We start from the raw sequence: 22,185 nt of genomic DNA on the forward strand, positions 1-22,185 counted from the left end.
CAATACATGAACAAATCAGTTCCATCTTCCAAATGTAGATATCTCAATCTAGACCAGGTCCTGAGAGTGGAAGACAAGGGCTATAATTTAAGATTCATTAGCATACAGAGAGAAGTTACAGTAGTAAGAGTAAATCCAGGGGCAGTTGTAGATGAAGTGTTTTTTTGTTTGTTTGTTTGTTTTGAGTTGTAGTCTCACTCTGTTGCCCAAACTGGAGTGCAGTGGCTGCTCCCGGCCACCACAGCCTTGACCTGCTGGGCTCCGGCGAACCTTCCGCCTCAGCTTTCCGAGTAGCCGGAATAACAGGCGCACGCTACCACGCCCGGCTGATTTTTTGATTTTATTGTAGAGATGAGGTCTCGCCTGCCCAGGCAGTTCTTGAACCCGCGGGCTCAGGCAATCCACTCACCTCAGCCTCCCAAAGGCGCGGGATTACAGGCTGAGCCACCGAGCCCGGCTTGGTTGTAGATGAAGTAAGAATAAATACTTGGGAAACACTCAGGTTTACAGGAAAGACAGAGCTAGAAGAACCTAAGAAGACATAATCTGAGAGTTGGGAGAAAAACACTGTCTTGAAAGTCACATGTAAAAAGAATTTCAAGGAAGGCTTATTAATGGTGTAAAATACCAAAGAAAGGTCAAGTAAGATGAACATTATGAATTCACTAGATATGGCAAAAGATTACTGAGCTTTAGGGAGTGATTTGGTGGAAATGTGAATAAGAAAAAAAAGTGGAGATTACTATTATAGGAAGACAAAGGACTAAAATTCGATTAACTCAGATAGTAGACTGAGTAGTTGAGTTATCCTAACAGTCTACTTATTTTCTTCAAGATAATGAAAAATTATTATAAGTAGGTGGCATCATTTTCTCAGAAAACAGAAATAGAGAAAATAGGCTTAAATTACCCCAGGGAGGTATATAGTAGCTTTAACTTACATGGAGTTGCTTTGAGATTTTTATCACTTAAAATAAAAATAAAGTGGGTAGAGCAGGTATTACTACTCATATTTTACAATGATAAAATGACCTCAAAGAGTTTAAGTTGCTCAGCTAAGGTTGAACAGCTAGTAAACAGAAGCTAGGTTGTATGGTCTTCTAATATATAGTCTGGTGCTTCTCCCATTTGTAATACTCTGACTTTCTTTTGGTTGATTTAAAATAGCAATGCTCAGTTTAGGGAATATGTAAAACTTTCATCACTGGAAACTTTTATGAACATAACATCTGTCCTAAAAGGCTTAGTCAGTGTGAGTAGTACTTAAGGTGGAGCGTGTGTGTGTTTGTGTGTGTGTACATACAAGCATGTGCAGGTATGTACCTATAATACTTGAGGATTAGCTGGAGCTGGCTTAGTGCTGGCTTGAAAGAGTAACTCTTCCTAAGTCTCCAACTTGGTATTCAATGACTTCAAGTTGGTAGCCTGGAATCTGCTGAGGTTACAATTTCAGTTTCTGGTGACTACGTGGGTGTGTTTTCAGTGCTAGTCGTTGAGCACTTAGTGTACGTGGGGTGTGCCAGAATTACCCTGGAAAGTTTTTTTCAAAATATAAATGCTGTGTATCTTCCAGTTTCTCAACTAGTATATCAAAACTTGTAGGCCAGGAAATTGGGTGGGCAAGGAATGGGTATCTTAAAAAAAAATTAAAAAATTCCTGCTTCTCTCCAGTTTAGATAGAAAATTCCATCTAAAGGCAGGGAAATAGATTCAACATTTATTTATTTATTATTTCTTTGAGTTGGGGTCTTACTCTGCTACTTAGGCTGGAGTACAGTGGCATGATCATGGCTCACTGTCGTCTTGACCTCATGGACTTAGGCAAACCTTCCTCTTCAGTCTCCCGAGTAGCTGGGACTACAGGCACACATCACCACGCCAGGCTAATTTTTTGATTTTTGGGGGTTTTTTTGTAGATATGAGGTCCTGCTATGTTGCCTAGGCTGCTCTTGAACTCCTGGGCTCAAGCAATTTTCCCACCTCAGTCTAGATTCAGAATTTAATTTTAACACAATATGTTGTTCAAGAAAAACTTAAAAAGTACATTCAAAATACAAACTTTTTTTCTGTTAGTTGTGATATACTTACCTTTCTAACATGTCTCTAGTTTCATTGAGAAGTTTAATAGTGGTAATGTCTCGTGGAGAAAGCCCACAGGCCTATAAAATTAAAATGCCATACTTCAGGGTTTCAAGTATTAGCACAGCTTAAAATGAAACTAGTCAGATTCATAAACTCAAGAGTTCAGGAAATCTAAAAGTTTACATTCTATTAATAATCAAAACATGTTAAATTCAAAAAACTCATAAAGGTTTATATACATAGGTAAGTATTATTTAAAACATGAGTCAAAGTAAAAATATCTTTGTTAAGATCATTGCTTATCTGGCCCCTCTTGGATAGATTTTTCACATATATATAGACAAAGAAAAAAATAGGCTTTGAGTTTGTAGAGGCCTGGGATTTTCTTTTCTTTTTTTAGAAATGGGGTCTATGTTGCCCAGGCTGGTCTCAAATTCCTGGCCTCAAGCAATCCTCTCATGTCGGCCTCTTGTGCTTTTTTCTTTCTTTCTTTTTTTTTTGCTAAGAAATTTTATCAGTATATGTGTGTGTCTTTTTTCATCAATCTAGTGTGAGGCTCTGTATGACCTTTCAATTTGAAGTTTTAGGTTTTAATTCAGCTCATTGAGACTTGGTCCATCATTTCTCTCTTCACCTGTTCCTTTGAATTGTTTTCTTTTTTTAGTTCCACTGTTGGAATTTAAAAATTTGTAAATTGTTTTACAGTTCCAGAAACCTTTTTAAATGATCTTCTTGCATCTCCTTAAGATTCTAATTTGTAAGTTTTCTATTGTTTCGTTCATCCTGTTCCATCCGTTCTGCTTGATCGGTTTAGTCTTTATACTTAAATGGGATGCAACTGTATTTTGGGGGTCTTTTGGTGTGTTTTTCATCCTACTCACAATGTAGGGTCTCTCAGCACCCAAACTAGTTCATCTTTGGGGTCTATAGGAAAGGAGAAAACCTGCAGGCAATAAATACATGGCACCTTGTCCTAACTGGACCTCCACACTAAGGAATCACAAAGGGACCTCTGTTTTAAGGCTTCTCCAGTTGTCAAATGTGAACGATTCTTCTCTCAACTGCGAAGAATGGGTACAATCCAGCAGAGTAATGAAAAATGACTAATTTAGAAATGAGCTATATGAACTGCAATCTTTGGCATTTTCATTATTCTTCATCAATGAATAATTTATACAATAATTGTGCAGCACACGCCAGTATTTGCTACATACCACAGTTAATCATTATCAGATTAGGCTTTATTTCTCAACTGGATGACTACAACTTCCTTCAGTCCATTTTTATACTGCCATCATTAATTTATTTTTAAAAAGAAAGTGTGATTGTGCTACTGGCCTGGTTAAAATCTACCTTACTTTGTCTACAAATTGAAGGTCAGACTCCTTATCTTGGCTTTTGACAATCCTGCCCTGACCTTTAGCTTTATGTTCTGCTACCTGATCTGATAAAAAATATGCTCTAGCCACACTCACTGAATTTATCGCCCTAGTTCTCTAAGTGTAATGAACATGACTTACTCATTTTATATCCCTAACATACATCATAATATCCACTGTCACATAAGTAACACTCAACAGCAATGTGCTGAATATTTGAAACTACAAGTGGTGCTACTAGAAATCAGTTATATGTGCAGTTTGTTTTCTAAATTAATGAGGCTTTATTAAATTATTCAAATATATATCTTTCAATCACCTTTCAAGAGATTCAGAAATCAAAATTTCAAGACAGAGTAACATTTTAAAAATATAGAATAAACTGGTTTGGTTAAATGGTTATGAATTAAGCACCTGAACTGCTAATGGAGTTTCTTCATCTGGCATCATATAATGGCATAATAAAGATTTGGATCCATCTTTATTAATCCAAGAAGAAGATTTATGCTGCTCAACGAGATTTCTGATTTCTTTTAGGCTTTGCTCCAAGTCCAGAAGGGACAAAGAATGTTTAAGAGAAACACTAGAAACAGAGGAAAGGGAATTGGAATAAATTGAAACTACGCAACACATCCTGTACACACTCTTAATAGGCTACTATATCCTGTTTCATCTGGTCAACCCTGAAACTGCTGACTCAACTAAAATGGATTAAGAAATCAGAAACTAGTTAGGGGTCATTACAGAGCCAAGAAAAATCTTTCCGCAGATTTCACAAGAAAATTCCTATTGCAATTATAGATATTACTAGTGTAAGTGGGAGGTAAAGCCTCAGAAGCAGATTTTAAAGTAGATCTTTTATATCATGACGCAGATATTTCTAATTTCTTTGGAAATCAATAAACAATGAAATATTAAAAATTTCCCCTCAGTATAAAAAGTTTGATATCAATGAAGAAAATGGATGCCACAATGCAATACTTCAGGGTAGTATCTGATTAGATTACAAAGAGTTTCACAAACCACCACTCGTCTAGTTCGCCAACTTCACTAGAACTATTCTAAATTTTCTTTTATTCATCCAAATCAGGAAGTCAGAAAAGTCAAAGAAAAATTCCTTACCTTCCTAAAATTTTCTGCACAGCTTGTTTAATGACAGTGATTAATTCTGTCAGGCCTATTAAAGGAAAACAAACTTAAAAGTCTTGCTCTTTTAAAAAGTTCCTCAATAATACAAATTAATGAATTAAAATTTGCATACAGGGCACAAATAAGAATCTTACCATCTCCAAGGAGATGTTGAATACTTGATAAATACTGCTGTTGAACATCTGGGGGAGCAAGAATTGTCTGTACAAAATAGAAATGAGGTTAAATTATCCAAGTTTTAAATTAGTAAATAAGTAATATTTTCAGTGTAACTTGGACTGAGATTTTTCAGGTTCTGAAATGATAGGAAAAGTAATATTCTTTATCATAACAAGAAGTCTAGCTTCAAAATATATATATAAAGGAATCATAATAGTAAAAGTTCACAATCACATAAAATATAAAGGTATTTATTTTAGAGAAATTACCATCAGTATAAATAAAATTCAGTTAAACTTTGAACCACTTGAAAGAAAGGACAATATCTATGTAAGACTACTGAACTTACGGTGCCATTTTTGCCAATTGCAGCATTATCCAGGTAAATATATCCACCAATTATGTTTAACTGGACTCGCAAAAGAACAACCAGCATACAAGTACTATACACAGCCACAATACTTCTTGTGAAACCTTCATAGAGAAAAGAAAACCATTTGGTACTGTTATTAAAACACAAGTGTGCAAAATCATGAAGCATCCCTGTGGTTGTTTTTTAAAAAACATATATATAGCTGTTTAAAGTACAAAAATGTACCATTTCAAAATATTTCATAATCAGTCTCTAACAAGTTGTTTAATGTAAATTAGGTATGATCTCTTAATTGAAACAATAAGCAAAAAATATATTAGTTGAAAGAAGTTATACTATTAGCTTAGAAAAGAAAACAAGGAAGGATCAGAAGGCACAAATAATTGCAGCCTCAGAACTCTTAGTTATCAAGGGAGTCAGTTTCAAGTTAAGAGAAGAGGGCTAAGCACAAAAGAACTCTAGCCTTCAAGGACAGGTCAAGGAGGACAAGCCTTTTCAAGGACTGGAGGAAGATACAGAAAGACGGGAAAACCTGGAGTCTAGGCTTCACAGTAGCTTAGGACAGTGTGTTCAAAACAGTGGAGCAAAGGTGTTGATTACTGCCAAGAGGTACAGTAAGTGGAAAATGTCCAGAGGATTTGGTAACACAGAAGTTATTACTGATGCTTGGTATCTGCTTGGGTGGAGACAGGAGTGGAAGCCAGGCATTAAGCTAGGCTATAAGTGAGTGGGAGTGAAGAAGAGAAGGAGGGAGTGTAGAAATCTTGATTATAAGGAGTGTGAGAAAGTGCAATCGCTGAAAGGAAATATAGGAAATTAGAGAGGTTTAATTTGTTTAAGGCTTACGTGCCATTCTGTTGACAAGGATTAGTTGAAGGGATGGGAACAACTAGTAGTAAGAAGCTCTGAGACAGGAGCAAATATTGGGGCAGCTCTCCGTTTCAAATTTTTATTACTAATAAAAGTTTGCATACAATATCAAGGTAAATTTATTATCTGGGGTGGAATAAAAATTTTCTTTAAAATACAATAGTAATATAGGTATATGTAGTCTAAGACAATTTTACTTACCACCATTATAACAATAAAAATAATAGTACTGCCATTGCCACCAACATTTACTGAGTACGTTCTATGACCAGATATTTGGTCTACTTGCTTAATGAATATTACTCAATTTAATCCCAACAACAATTCTATGAGGCAGGTAAAGAAGAGTCATTCACATAATTACATATAAAAATTTCCCTTTATAAATATTTTAAGGATGTTGGGCTGTTCACAAAGAATATGCTAACTTACTTATTATCTTCAGATCCTCCCATATTTCTAGCTTATTTGAAGGCCTAAAGAGAAAAACCAGAAAACACAGATAAATATAATGTAATAGAAAACTTTGATCTTTATAGATCTATATTTAATTTTTTAAAAAAAGAGGATAACTGAAGAAAACAAAACTCGTATAGTAAAAAACAATTGCAATTCCAGTAACCAATGATAACAACCACTTTCACTGGAATATGTTCATCTAGTCTTTTTCTTTTTGAGTGTTATGCACATATGTATTATATAATTGTACAGGAAAAGCAGAAACAATGTTTATTTCTTTCTCTAACTTACTGTTTTACAAATAATGAAGTAGGTCCTGTAATCCTTCAAAGGTAAGTAATGAGGTGTTGTTTTATCATCAGTATCATTATAAACATAGGCATTTACACAGACATTTCATGTTTTTCAACCCATTGCAGTTATAATCCATACTGAACTTCAAATTGATCATCTTTGACCACTGGAAGACTACTAAAGTTGGCTCCTGAATCCTTTTGATTTACACAATCCTTTATTACCTTTTGATAGCTTCCACAGTTTCTGACACAAAAGTTGTTCGAAGTTTATTTTGTTTAATTCTTGCTGGAGACTGGAAATCACACATTTTTAATAAGAGTCCTGGGTTTTTGTGGTAATAAATGGTAGTTAAAGACCAAACTCTTCAATTAAGGATGTTCATTGCTATTGGATAGGCCATCATTTATAAGACTTTAGTATGTGTATTTATTTACATGTACATATAATTAAAGAGATAATATATCATACATTCATACTGATACTTCTAATTGAAAATCATTCGCCGAGTTTTTAACTTAATCTCATTGATTGCATCTGTATTTCTTTTTGCCTATACTAAAAATAGGTGAAAATAATATTATTACTAATTTGCTTCATCTCTCACTCCATATACATACTACAGTCTCAGAACAGTAACAGTATTGAAAAGAGTTTAAAGTTTTTGTTTTTGCACAATTCGATGTGTGCAAAAAGTATATGTACCACTAAAGATATACCGTCAAACTTCTGTATTAAAGTAATTTATAGTTTCTGTCTTTGTGGTTATATCACCACGAGAATCATTTTCGGTTTATCTTATTGTACTATCAATTTTTGGGCCTTTAAAAAACATTAAATATAGTTTTATAATGATATAAAATATTTATGTGGTCCCAAAGATAAATTTACACAACAGAGTATATTCTATTTTTTTTTCTTTTTTTTTGAATTGGATTCTCACTCTGTCGTCTAGACTGGAGTGCAGTGGCACGTTCCCGGTCACCACAGCCTCAACCTGCTGAGCTCTTCCAAGTAGCTGGAACTACAGGCGTGAGCTACCACGCCCAGCTAGTTTTTTGTATTTATCATAGAGATGAGGTCTCGCCAAGTTGCCCGGGTGGGTCTCGGACCCGCAGGCTCAGGCAATCCTCTCGCCTCAGCCTCCCAAAGCACTGGGATTACAGGCTGAGCCACCAAGCCTGGCCTTTTTTTTTCTTTTTACTATATTTTATTTTAAAGATGTCAGGTACCATTCAGGATTAGGAATACAAGTGGGCATCGTACAGGTAAAGTTTGGGCCTCCTTTTGGTCCCCATGTTGCCTGGTTTGAGATCAGGTACACTTATTGATGTTGTGGTTTCCTTCTCCCACAACCCTGGCAATACTCCACTACTGCCAATTCCTTATAATATTATGGAAAATGTTCAGGGTCTGCTTATGAGTGAGAACATGTGGTACTCAGTTCTTTGTTTCTGTGATAGATCACTGAGTACTATTGATTCTAAATCCATCCAAGTTGCTGCGATGTCCACATGTTTGTCTTTCTTTAAAACTGTGTAATATCCCATTGTGTATATGTACCGCATTTTTTTATTCAGCCCAGTTTTGATGGGCAGCATGGTTGGTTCCATGTTTTTGCTATTGTGAATAGTGATGCAATAAACATGCACATGCAGGTATCTTTTTGTAGAATGCTTTGAGCTCTTCTGGGTATATTCCCAGCAGTGGGATTGCTGGGTCATGAGGAAGGTCAATTTCTAGTTCTTTTAGAAATCGGCATACTGTTTTTCATAGAGGTTGAATTAGTTTGCATTCAAACCAGCAGTGTAGAAGCAGTCCCTTTTTCTGCATCCTCACCAGCATCTGTTGTTGTTTGTTTTATTAATGATGGCCATTCTTAACACAGTTTGTTCAAAGAAGTCTGTTCTCATGCCCCTTTATTCTCTTCTTCATAGGTGACTATTTTAAAAAATGTTTTAACTTTCTGCTGTTTTGCTTTGTATAAGAAAATACGTATATAACGGAAGTGCCAAAAAATGTATACAAATTTTAAGAGATGTTATCTATGAATTACTTTTCAAAGTTGAACTGAATTACGGTAGCAATGTAAAGTATGATGTTGGTTGAAAAGATGGCATTATAAATGTATCACCATGCTGCATCACCATGCAGCAGACAGGACAGTCAAAGAAAATGGTGGGAGCACAGTTGTTGTTTGAGGAGCACACAACCATTTTGTAGTGGTATTTGAATTCGAGAATGTGTGGAAATACAATGACAATGGAGGTATGAGTATGCAAGAGAACTTCCAACACGCCTAACAACTGCATGCATTCATGATAAGTCTGAGATGTATGGCACTGTGTGTAATGTGCACAAGGGAAGAGTCAGGAAGCCTCACACAGCAATAAGTCCTGCTTCCTCTGCTATGGTGTTGGAATAGCTTCTGTGCTCACCACAGAAGTCTACCAAACAATGCATACGTGAGACAGGAGTTAGCAGAACAAGCTTATGATGCATTCTTAAAACAGCAAACTGGAAAGTTTTCATCACAAGACTACATGTATGGAAAAAAAAGACCCTGATTGAAGGGTACAGTGTTATGAGTAGTTCCGAAACATGGTATGAGAGGATGAGGAGTTTACAGAAAATAGTTGGTCTGATGAAGCACAGTGGAACAGTGAACTGACATAAATGAGTGCACTGGGTTGCAGAAAATCTACACATTCATGTGGGGAAAAATGTCAATTTACTGGGCCTCAAGTCTGTTACGGACTGTCAGTAGGGGACTAATTAGACCACTCTTTTTTGAAGGTGTCGTTACTGGTCAAGTGTACCTGACGTGCTACATGCAACCATTTTACCTGCAATTTGTATGCTTTTTGGGAATAATCAATTTTACTTCCAACAAGATAGCATCCCACTGCATTCCACTGAAATGTGAGAACTTACCTCAATGAGAATTTGCCAAAACAATGGATAGGATGAAAAGGTACAGTTGATTTTCCCCCACGTTCTCCTGACTTAACAACCCTTGACTTCTACTCATGGGGTATATAAAAGGATGTGGTGTACTGTAGAAAACCAGTTACACTGGTGGTACTTTGGGAAGAAACTGAAACAGCATGTGCAGCAATACAAATGAACACTTTGGTCAATGTTGCTAAAGCAGTAGCTCACTGTAATCAGAAGTGGCTGATGGTACCACTTTGAGCACCTCTTATAATTGCAGAAGTCAAACGTGACTTGTTTTGTTCATGTTTTGTTGTTGGTATATATTGAGTATTACAATTAATACAGTTTTTGCCTTTCTTAAAATGTGTATACATTTTTTGACACCTTCTGTATATTAATATCTGCCCCCTTAGATAAGCAGAAGCATATATTTTTAAAAATTTATTTTTATTTTAAATATGTGGGGTACAATTCAAGGTTAGGTATACAAATGTTCATTATGCAGCTACCCTTGTTGATGAGGTGTGCCTTCCTGGCAGTTTCCCACTACTACCAATACCTTTCTTATAGTATTATGATAGCTGTTCAAGGTCTGCTCATGAGTGAGAACATATGATACGTGGTTCTTTGTTTCTGTGATAGATCACTCAGTATTATAGCCTCTAAGTCCGTCTAAGTTGCTGTGAAGTTCATAATTTTGAGTTGGAGTCTCACTGTCGCCCAGACTGGAGTGCAGTGGCCGCTCCCAGCCATCGCAGCCTCGACCTGCTGGGTTCCGGCGATCTTTCCACCTCAGCCTCCCAAGTAGCTGGAACTACAGGCGGGCACTACCATGCCTGGCTAATTTTTTGATTTATTGTAGAGATGAGGTCTTGCCTGCCCAGGCGAGTCTCGAACCCGCAGGCTCAGGCAATCCACTCACCTCAGCCTCCCAAAGGCGCGGGATTACAGGCTGAGCCACCGAGCCTGGCTAATTTTGTCCTTCTTTATGACTGTGTAATATTCCATCGTGTATATATACCACATTTTTTAAATGCAGTCCTCTTTCGATGGGCAGCATGGTTGGTTCCATGTTTTTGCTTTTGTGAATGCTGCAATAAACATGCATGTGCAGGTATCTTTTACACAGAGTGATTTGAGTTCCTTAAAGTATATTTCCAGTAGGGGGATTGTGGGTCATATGGGAGGTTGATTTTTAGATCTTTTAGAAATCGCCACACTGTTTTCCACAGAGGCTGTACTAGCATAAGCCTCCACCAACTGTAGAAGTGTTCCCTTTTCCTCACATCCTCTCCAGCATCTGTTGTTTTTTGAGTTATGATGATGGCCATCCTGACTGGAGTTAGGTGGTATCTCAGTGTGGTTTTAATTTGCATTTCTTTGATGACTAGTGAGGTTGAGAATTTTTTCATGTATCTGTTGGCTGCTTGTATGTCATCTTCTGAGAAGTGTCTAGTCATATGTTTTGCTCACTTTGTAATGGAGCTATTTGTTTTTTTCTTTTTGGCATGTTTGAGTTCCTTGTAGATCCTAGATGTTAGGCCTTTGTCAGATATACGAGTTGGTCAATATTTTTTCACATTCTGTAGGCTGTCTCCCTGCTCTCTCAATAGTTTCTTTGTCTTTGCAGAAGCTTGTCAGTTTGATGAGGTCCCACTTATCTATCTTATCTCTTATGGCTTGGGCACTTAGGATTTTGATCAGGAATTGGTTGCTAGTTCCAATTTCCATATGGGTGTCTCCTGCATTTTCTAAGGTTCTTATAGTTTAGGTCTTTGATCCATTTAGATAGGTAGGGATCTTCTTTTAATCTTCAAGCAGAAGCATATTATATACACTTTTTTCCTTTACTTTTTTGAAAATACAGAAATATATCCTGTGGAGATCATTCCATAGTAGTACAGTAGTCCCCTCTTTTCAGGGGATATGTTCTAAGACGCTTAGTGGATGCCTGAAACCATAGCTAGTACCAAACCCTATATATATTGATTTTTCCTATATATATGTTTTTTGCCACTGAAACTTCATTGTCATTATCAGTCCTCAATAAGAATGCCAAGTATTTGCTATTATTATTTGCTATTATAAAAACAATAAAATAAGACTATCAAATCATTTATTTCTGATTAGTAATTATCACACTTAGTTTAAAGAGAGAACTAACTTACTAGATAGGCTTAACTGAAACCAGAGCAGTCATAAGATTGGAAGCCTTATTTACTCTACTTTGTAAGGCCTTAAGCCCTTTCAAACGGACATTTCCTCACCCCCACCAAATTGCAAACAGAAATTTCAAATAAAAAGAAAGCCAAGAAAAAATATTTGAGATATTTAAAGAGGAAAAAGTGAATGAGGAGAACTGTGGCACATCCAGAATTGAAGATACTTTCCTCCCTGTGTAGTAAGAAAAGGGGAATCATACCTTTTCTTTAAAGCTGTACAGAATTGTCCTTCAAAATTAATTCCTTTTGTTTTTTTTCTATCTTCCCACATTTTACTTTTACTTAAATCACAGCACTAAACATAATATGTCTTGAATTATAATGATTTATTTAGTGTACTTCTTTTCAATGACAAGTTCTTGAAGGAAAAGAGACAGCTTAATTATCATGAATCTCCCAAAGCACATGGAACAAAGGAACAGGAAACTTCATTCACCATGAAGTAAGAATGCCCTCATATTATTATGATTATTATGTTCTGTTATTACATTGCTTTTATAAAAATCCTACTTATTTTATTTGTCTTGCTTTCCTGTTAAGACTGAAATGCAAGGCAATTAAAACCTATTTCTTTTCAATCCCTATGTACATACACATAGGTGGTAATTAAATATTTATTTGACTGAAAGCAATTTGCTCATATGTTTCTTCTTCATATAATTAATATAAACTAATTTGTAAGCTAAACTTTGTGTTTGTAAGAAGGAATGAAGGTCTGTCTACCTCTCAGAATGATAACATTGATAACATGATAACATGATAAAATGATAAAAAGGAGAAAAACCATTATTACCAGCATTATATTTTAATTGGATTTTAAAAAGCTCATGTACACAAATCTATTGTTATTTTACAAAGTATTCTCTGAATATAATAAACATTTTTTCAAAAAAATTTCAGCTTGTTATTTAATCTGTCTGAGCACAAAACTCCTATTGTAAAATGGAGATGATATCTGCTAATATCTGCCTCACAGAGATATTGTGTAAATTAAATGGGAGCCCACACGGAAGACAACCAGCACCCAGCACCAGGCCTGGCATAGTGAGGTACTCTGGAAACAGCATTACTTTCCCCTTGGCTGTCTGAAGGGTGATACAAGGCAAGTGACTCTTTTAGTAAGGCTACAATGATTAAACTTATTTAGTGAAACCATTTCCCCCCATCTTACTCATTAAAATAAGAAGCCATTTCTTCGGGTAGTCTTCTTAAATGTATAAATCATCACATCAAATTATAATATGCTAACAAATACTGCACTTCATATGCAAAGTCATATACGTTAAAGTGCTTTGTCAATAGCAATCTGTCATGGTAATGTAAATTATTAGTATTTTGTGCTCATGTTATATCTGTACTTCGTTTTTATTTAAAATATAAGTTTTATATGACTTATTTACTTAAAATGTATGTTAACATGCTTTATTTATTACTCTGTAAACTCTTTAAGAAGCACAATATTTAGTATAACTTTGTTAGCTTCACTGTACCTGGTTTGGAAATACATTTCATAAGTATTCAATAACTAAATTTCTGAATAATTTCAAAGTGATATACCATCTACTTGTATAAAAATCAATGAATACAAATGTTGTTGACCTACTTTCTGCAACAAAGTAGAACATACATAAGTAGACAAAATTAAATATGGATTCAAGATATAGTCAGTGAATATTTTTTCTGAGTCTCTATGTTATAAGCTTTAATTAGAAAGAAAAATAAGAAAACAAAGACTTTTACAAGATTATATCAGTCTTCAAGTGCAGTACATAAACAAAAAATGCTGTCACTTGCATTTACCTGTTTTTTAGTAGAGAGGTGAGGCTCTCAGAATTGAGTTGCTGCATTAAGGCCTCTCTCAGTGTTGGAAGCATGGACAGCACTGCCATATAAACAGAAAATTAAAATATCATTAGTGATATGACTGCCCTCAGTGATAAACATGCACTGTTTTAGGCTACATGATAGGGCTAGCAACTAGCAAGAGTTGGAAGGAAAGGTCAGGGCTACAGAATTCAAATTACTATTATTAATAATAATAACATAAAACTTATATACTAATAAATCATTTATCTGCTTATGTCAAGAGAACAAAATTATATATATATATAAGTCACAGCAATATAAACAAGTACATACAGAAGAAAGAATGAAAGGAATTATCCCTATACGCTAACGGTGGTGTTCTTTGGGCTATGGATTATGAATAATTCTTCTTTTCTGTACTCTCCAAATTTTTTAACAATAAGTAATTACTTCTGATACAATGAAAATGATCAAAAGTAACATTTTTATTCTTGGCTATACTTTTTGCTTCATATTTCATTTCTAATTTTAGAAGTTTACTTATTAAAGACTAAAAAGCAATAAACATTTATTATAACCTGGGCAAAAGTGCGCTGAGCTAAGAATTAAGAGCTGCTGAGGTTTAGTTTTGTCAATGGTGTTGTTTGTCTTTTACTCCCAGGAAAAATGTGAGGATGAAATGAGAAATAGTACTCTATGGAAAAAAGAATTGCACGTAATTTTTAGGAGCTATTTTATTTATGGCTCTACACATGTAATAATTTTGGAGAAATGCACGTATAAACATTTAAAAGGAGTTTCTAACACTAAATAAGTAACAATAACAAAATGAAAAAATATCAAGAGATCATAAACACCACAATCTAAAAAGGAAAACATCTTGGGTAAGAAAACTAGTTATATTTACCCGAAAGTATTAATGTTTTTCTGTTATATCCATTACATCTTATCCAAAAAGACAGAAATTTAATCATTTTTGTAATCTCACTATCCATGAATATTAGAAAGCTAATTTGGAAAGTTTTTCAGTGAACTAATATTTTGGCTCCTAGTGATCACCATATTTTATTTTTAATTGCCTACAGTCAGCTATTTGTTCATCCGAGGTTTGCGAGAGTCACGAAAATATGTGACCCACAACTTGTGCTGGGAGGAGCACAGTTAGCTGACAGCCCCAGTAGCCATCTCTCTGGATATATCACCACGTTTGCATTGCTCACAACCAGTGACAGCGCTCCGGTAGAGACACTAAGGCAGGTCTATTGCTGCAAGTCTCCCTTACCAGAAACTTTGGCATGCAGACTCCCCACTGACCTGCCAAAACTTTCTTAGAAACTCTTTCTGAGACTCTTTTTACCTAATCTTCCTTCCTTCTCTCATTCTGTTCACAAGTCTCAGACTTGCATGGTGGCCTAAAGGCTTCCCGTGGCTACTTTAACTTCCCTTTCCCTTTATTGACAGGCATTTCCCCCAGTAGATCTCTGGCCCATCTAATCCCATCTTGGCATCTACTTCAGAGGGAACCCCAAATGACACAAAGGTCCATGCTAAACTGAGATGCATTTTGGGACCTCAGCAGCTGCCTTTTTCTATTTTCTGAAATTCTGAGTAGCAACAGGAAAGGACTGTTTTCCAAAAATTCATTACAAGTCCTAAGCAGCACCACTACATTGAATGCTGAATGTCAATTTTAAAAAATTACATAATTTGTAAAAAGTTATTATTTACTGAGTATTTATTATATGCTAAGTACTTTATGTGCATTGCCTCATCACAGCCTCACAAAACACTTATGAAGTGGATTTTATGGTGTTCATTTTATAGGGAAGGCTATATGATTTTACAAAGATTTTTGAAATTTGACTGGTCCAAAAACACACAGATAATACAAGGGAAGTTGAGAACTGGGCCAGATCTGCCTCATCTGAGAGCTGTGCTCTTACTGCACCTTTTGAGAATTGTCAATATATACTGTATCTATGATTACTATTTGCTTTATAGAATGGAGGTATTTTTCTGAGTGTTATTATTTTAAATATTAAAAAATCATACTCCAGCTGTAAGTTTAGATGTGCCTCTTAACCATCTTGATCTCAACCTCAAGTAAAATAAGAAAAGTGAACAAATAAAGTCCTTTCAACTTTGAGAAAAATTCGACTTGTAAAATTGAACAAGAATGCACTTTTATAAATTCTTTCTAAATTCTTTTTGAAAGAAATGTTAGAGAAAAGATTAAGCTACAAAATAAAAAAGAAAAACAGGTTTGATGTGGATTTGAGAACTAATTCTTCAAGGAGTTAGAATGGTTGGAACATAATACCTTGTTCCCTTCAAATGTGGGCAGGTTGATTTTGTTGTGGCATTCCTCCAGAATGACTGCCATTAATTAGCACTGACTGAGCATAGACTACTGTGGCAGACTCACAGGTCTGTAGTTGCCTACTGAAAATTCAACAAACTTATGACTCTTTAACCATCTTACCCTGACCCAACGGGACCAGTTTTATTTCTGCAGCCATCGATCTGCTTTAGCTACATGATCTTTTTGCGGTTTCTTAAATGATCAAAGCTTGTTCCCACCTCAGGCATTTTGCAGGGTATCATTTAGTTTATATTCAAATGTTACCTCAAAGAAACCTAACTCTCCTGACTGTCCTGTGCTCAAGAGCATCACTACCTTGTACATTGCGTGATTCTCCGTATAACTGCCATCACTGTCTAAAGTTACATACTTGCTGTTTATCATCTTTCCCTCTCACTGGAATATAAACTCCAAAAGTTGGGAATTTTTTTTATATTGTTCAACTCCTCCTGCTTTCCTAGTACTGGGCACCATAAGTATTTGCTGAACGAATAAATACAGCGAATGAACAAATACTAATATTAATCTATATTGATTTTAAAAATTCTTATTAAAATGGTAAGTTTCATTTTGTATGCAAATACTTGCTAGAGTTACCATTATTCCTCTGCCTTTTCCTCTAAATTTGCATCCTGGAGGTATGCAAATTAACACAAATCATCAAACAACTTTATATATGTATAAATGTTTCTCTTTGTCTTACCTGTCATATTGCAAGTTCTCTGGTTACTTTCAAAATGATACTGTCGTCGTGCTTGGGCAATATATTCTGCAGCCTCCCTTTCTTGTATTTCTCTGATTTTCTTCTGCCCATATTTCCCCAGGATATACACTCCTAAAAACATTTTAAAAAATAAGCAAACATTAGAGTGCTAAAAATTCCAAACAGTATTTTTAACTTGTTTTACTCAATTATAAGACTTATATTAATGAAAAGCTAAAAATTACAATTTTTAAAAAACCTGAATTAAAGAATTATGTAAAACTAACTTAAAGACTACCATTTTAACAGCAAATGACAGAGGAAATGATGGGTGAGAAAGACTAGGCCTGAAGATGTAGAAAGGAATTGAATCTAAAAAGTCTGGCAGTGCCTTTAATAGTGACTGGAGATATTCTAAATGTCCAGCAATAGAGAATTATTTAAATAAATTATGGTCTAGCCATATAATGGAATCTTATGCAGTTATTAAAAACCACATTGCTAAATAGTTAATGATTCAAGGAAATATTGATGTTATACTGTTAGGTGATAAAATAAGACCCCAGGAGTTTGTTTCTTTCTTTCACAGAAATAGATACAGAAAAATAGATGGGTTTGAACTTCTGACATATAATAAGCAATGATCATTGCTGAATGGTGGGATAGCAGGACATTTTTTTGTTTTCTTTTCTATATTTTCCATATTTTCTTCTATGAACACAAAATACTTAAAAAATATAAGGTACACATTTTAAAAGGAAAAATGAAAGAACGGTAGGTAGTCAGACAGATGTGCATTTATCCCTCCTTGTGTTAGAAAAATCTCCCCGTCTAAGAAAAGGATAGAGAATGAAACTTAGATCTAAAGACTAGTAACTTAATTAGAAAAGCGAGAGGGAAGAGGGCACAGAAATTCCTAAGTTGCAATGCCACAGTAAAAAAATATAAGTGGTATCAAGTGCCTGTAATTTAATGCATTTTAGTGTATGCAGTATGATACTACTGTGTACATTTTGGTCTATACCTGATGGGCAGTCTTCTTAACTGGGAATGTGAACATTCCAGAATGGTTAGTTGGCATTTGATTAAAAGCCACGCTCCAAGATATAAGTGCTTCAATCAACTTTTTCTTATGACCAGTATCAAAGATTTTGTTAATTAAGTATAATGAATCTCAGAAATGGCTTTTCATAGATTAAATTAGTGGTTTTCAAGAATTGGACTAGCTAAAACATTTTAGTAATAGTCATATGAACTAGAATATATGAATGTAGCAAGTCCCTTACACTTAGGAATGACTAACTTAGCCTGGGACCTTTAGCTGCTAGTTCAGAGGATTTTTAGTCAATTGAGTTAATCAGATGGCCAGCTGAATCCTACAGCTAGAATACTGTTGTATTTGCTCCAGGTAAATTTTTATACATGGTCTTGTGGTAGCACCAAATAAAGGACGGATTAATGGGGACTCGAATGAGCTTAAAGAACAGGTTGTGCTACTGTTTGACCTCTGCTTGTTTTTTAATTTAATTTAATTTTACTATTGAGATGTGGGGTACAAGTCAGGATTAGGTATATGAGTAGTCTAACTGTAAGTGACGTTTGGGCCTTCACCTGGTCCTCACTCTCCCTGGTTTAGGATCAGGTACTCTTTGTGATACCATATGCCCTTCCCCTCCCTCCCTCCCCTGGTAGTGTCCTGCAACTAATGATCCATCCCTTGTAGTATTGTGATAAATGTTCAGGACCCACTTATGAGTGAGAACATGAGGTATTCAGTTCTATGTTTCTGTGATAGATCACTAAGTATGATGGATTCTACCTCCATCCAGTTTGCTGTGAAATCCATAATTTTGTCCTTTTTTATGGTTTCATAATACTCCATTGGGTATATGTACCACATTTTCTTTATTCGGTACACTTTCAATGGACAGCAGGGTTGGTTCCAAATGTTTTTACATGTGCCAGAACTTGCTTCATTAGAACCGGGCAGCAAAGATATAGGGGCTAACTAATCCTTACTTACTTTCAGTTGCCTGTGGCCCTCAGTATCAATCAAAAAGAACCTAAGAACTGTGCATGATCTAAATAATTGGACTTGCTCTGTTTATCACAGGTGGAAAGGGGATAGCTCCCTAGGAACTGCAAAGCAAACACATATCCTGAATTATTTTCACTAATACAGATATTATAGGTGTACTGACAAGACATTATATATTCTTAAAAATAATAGTTCATTGAGAACAACCTGGGCAACTTGGCAATACCTCATCTCTCTAAAAAAAAAAAAAAAAAATTAGCAGAGCATGGTAGTGCACGCCTGTAGTTCTGGCTACTTAGAACTGAGGTGGAAGTATTGCCTGAGACCAGCAGGTCGATGCTGGGGTGGCCATGAGTGTGCCACTGCACTCCAGCCTGGGCGACGAAATAAGACTCCAACTCAAAAACAAAAAACAAACAAACAAAAAACAAAACCAAAACTGTTCAATACAAAGGAACGCTAAAAAAGACGCAAAGTATTATTGCTGTTGCTATTCTTGTATTATAAACATATTACAACCATGCTTAAAGAACAAATAAAAGTTCATGTAAGTGGCTTCATGGCTGCCTTTTATGCAATCAATCCTAAATAAACCGATAATAGTGCCACTATGCCAACAAGAGTGAAGAAACTGACTTTATTTCACAAAGTAATCTTATGAAGAAATTACTTGTTTCTTATTTGCAAAACAGATCATTGAAAGTTACATGTAAAATGATTACTATTTCTCAAAGTATATTGTAAAATCAAACACTGAGATGATAACTTTTTATAGCTAAGAATTTTTCTGGAATGATAGTAAATTTGATTGGCATACATGCTTTCCTAGGAGGAAGGTCAACTGCTTTCATTAGATTCTCAACACATTTGATAAAAATTTTTTAGTAACTGTTATTGATAAATATAGTATATTCTAACTAAACTAAAAAAGGAAATAAACTGTTATGGGTTGATTGTGTCACCCCCCAAAATTCATACGTTGAAGTCCTAGTACTGCAGAATGTGACTTTCTATGGAGATAAGATCTTTACAGATGTAATCAAGTTAAAATGAGTTCACTGGGTAGGTCCTAATCCAATATGACTACTGTTTTTATATGAAGAGGAAACCTGGACACAGATACTTGCAGAGGAAAGAGGATTTAAAAACACACAGGGAGACGGTCATCTACAAACCACAAGGAGATCCTTCTCTTACACACCACAGAAGGAACAAGCCCTGACTCTGGACTTCTACCCTTTAGAACTGTGAGATAATATATTTCTGTTGCTTAAGTCACCCAGTTTGTGGAACTTAGTTATGGTTGTCCTAGCAAATTAATACAGAGAACTAGCCTAAAATCACACAATTAATGATTTTTCTTGAGTTAGCACTGAATTAAGGTCCTACACAAGGTCTAATTCACCTAGGTTCTAATACCCTAAATTCAAAAATTCTGTTTTGGCTCTGTAGAAAAGTAAGAATAAAGGCAGAGAAGTTACTAGCTAAAATATGGGGCTTAAGACAATCTACATACTTGACTGGCAGTTTAAATTCTGGCCTGGAAGACAGGAGATATTGATGGTTCTGGCACCAACTTATTAGGCGACTTTTGGGAAAGTCCCCCTCTCTCTATGTCTAAATTATTCATATGTAAAAAGACAGATTGACATTACATGAGCTGTAAATTTCCTTTTGTAGCCATGACTTTATTTATAAATAATGAAAACACTGATGAATACCTCAAAAAATAAATGTAAAATAGTTTTATAACATTGCTAGTAAAACAAAATTATCTTCTAGTCTTACCATAATTTAATTGTGTCAAAAACCATCTCTTAGTCTTCTCTTTCTGGATGAAAATCCTTGCAATGCAACTATTTTACTTCATTAATAATTTCAATAACAGTTTGAAAATAATCTATTAATATTGTTCCCAGTTCAACAGATCACTAAATCCTGCTACAACATTCTGATAAGATTTCAGAAATAATTCCTAAATCTTGCAACTTTTCCACAACTCCTTTACCATTGTTTTCATGTAGACTCTAAATATTATTCACACTCTTGAACTGAATCAACAGTTTCCTAATTCTTCTCTTTTGTTTCTGGTCTCACACCTGTCTAATTCATCTTCTATCCGAAAAGTGATTTTTCTAAAACATAAATCTGACTATACTATTCCTGTTTTCAGAATTCTTCAATATCTTGCCACCATTTCATTTTATTTTAATGTATTGTATTTTATTTCATTTTATTTTAATGTATTGTATTTAATGTATCTAATTTTATTAGAGACAAGATGTTGCTCTGTTGCGCAGGCTGGCGTGTAGTGGTGTGACCATAACACACCACAGTCTCGAACTGCTGGGCTCAAGCAAATCCTTCCATCTTAGCCTCCCTAGGAGCTAGGACAACAGGTGCTCGCAACCATGCATCGTTAATTTTTTTTTTTTTTGATAGAGATAAGGTCTCACTATGTTGCCCAGGCTGTTTTGAACTCCTGACCTCAAATGATTCTCATGTCTCTCCTGCCGTCATTTCTTAATGTGGTATCCCTGTTTCATTTACATCAGAATTTCCTGGGGGTAATTAGGGGCCTTTTAGGACATTCCTTGAAAACATCCCCAGATGTCCTGTCTTGTATGATGCTGTATCCCCTAGGAATTCTTGAACTGCACTCTGAACCTAAAGAATCAGAATCTAGTATAAAGGATTCTGTTTTTAATAAGCTCTTTAAGTGATTTTTATGCACACTAATGTTTGAGAAGTGCTGATGTAAAAAATAATGTCCAAATTATGTAGAGTGGTTTGATAATAAAGGCCCTTCATAATCTGTACTCTAGCAACTTACCCAAATTTGCTGTTTGCCATTTCTCATTTGCTCAGCCACAGTGAAATAATCTTTGATTCACAAAAAGCACTGTCTCTGAACCTCTTGGCCCCTATTCCTGCTGTGCGCCTTTCTCCTTTGCTAGCTTTATAACTTAATTGAAGTGGACATTCTTCCTTATGAAGCTTTGTCAGACATCTTCATGCTTTTCTCTTGTCTATGCTCTCTTAACACCTTACCTTATTTTTGTACTATGCTATTATCACACTACTTTCACTTATTTCCATTTCTGTACCATGAGTTCTCCAAAGTCAGGAATTGTCTTATTCCTGTGTTTCCAGAGGCCAGTACGTTGAGAGTTGGCACTTACTCCCAATCAAATGTTTGTTGAGTAACAGAATGCAAGAAAAATGTCAAGAGGTCAGAGACTACAGGATTTAAGGTACAAATCCAGGTTAATGTTCTGGGCTTTTTTAGAAATCAGCAAGTCAGTAAGTATGAATCTGGCTGCTCTCTGTTCTATAACACTTTCTTTACTGC

General features: G+C 35.3%; 1 protein-coding gene across 1 annotated transcript in view; it reads right to left on the minus strand.

The window, feature by feature from the left end:
* PEX3 (peroxisomal biogenesis factor 3) overlaps positions 1–22,185 on the minus strand; it is a 39,599-nt gene that overhangs the window by 14,041 nt on the left and 3,373 nt on the right. Inside the window, exons 2-9 of the mRNA XM_008072085.1 lie at positions 16,796–16,927; positions 13,725–13,806; positions 6,445–6,488; positions 5,119–5,243; positions 4,745–4,811; positions 4,584–4,638; positions 3,876–4,044; positions 2,089–2,159 (exon numbers count right to left, since the gene is read on the minus strand). Of these exons, the coding sequence (XP_008070276.1) occupies positions 2,089–2,159; positions 3,876–4,044; positions 4,584–4,638; positions 4,745–4,811; positions 5,119–5,243; positions 6,445–6,488; positions 13,725–13,806; positions 16,796–16,927 (745 nt within the window). The remainder of the gene's footprint in view (positions 1–2,088; positions 2,160–3,875; positions 4,045–4,583; positions 4,639–4,744; positions 4,812–5,118; positions 5,244–6,444; positions 6,489–13,724; positions 13,807–16,795; positions 16,928–22,185) is intronic.

Source organism: Carlito syrichta, unplaced genomic scaffold (genome assembly GCF_000164805.1).
Source record: "Carlito syrichta isolate Samal-C Ts95f unplaced genomic scaffold, Tarsius_syrichta-2.0.1 Scaffold314846, whole genome shotgun sequence".
NCBI lineage: Eukaryota > Metazoa > Chordata > Mammalia > Primates > Tarsiidae > Carlito > Carlito syrichta.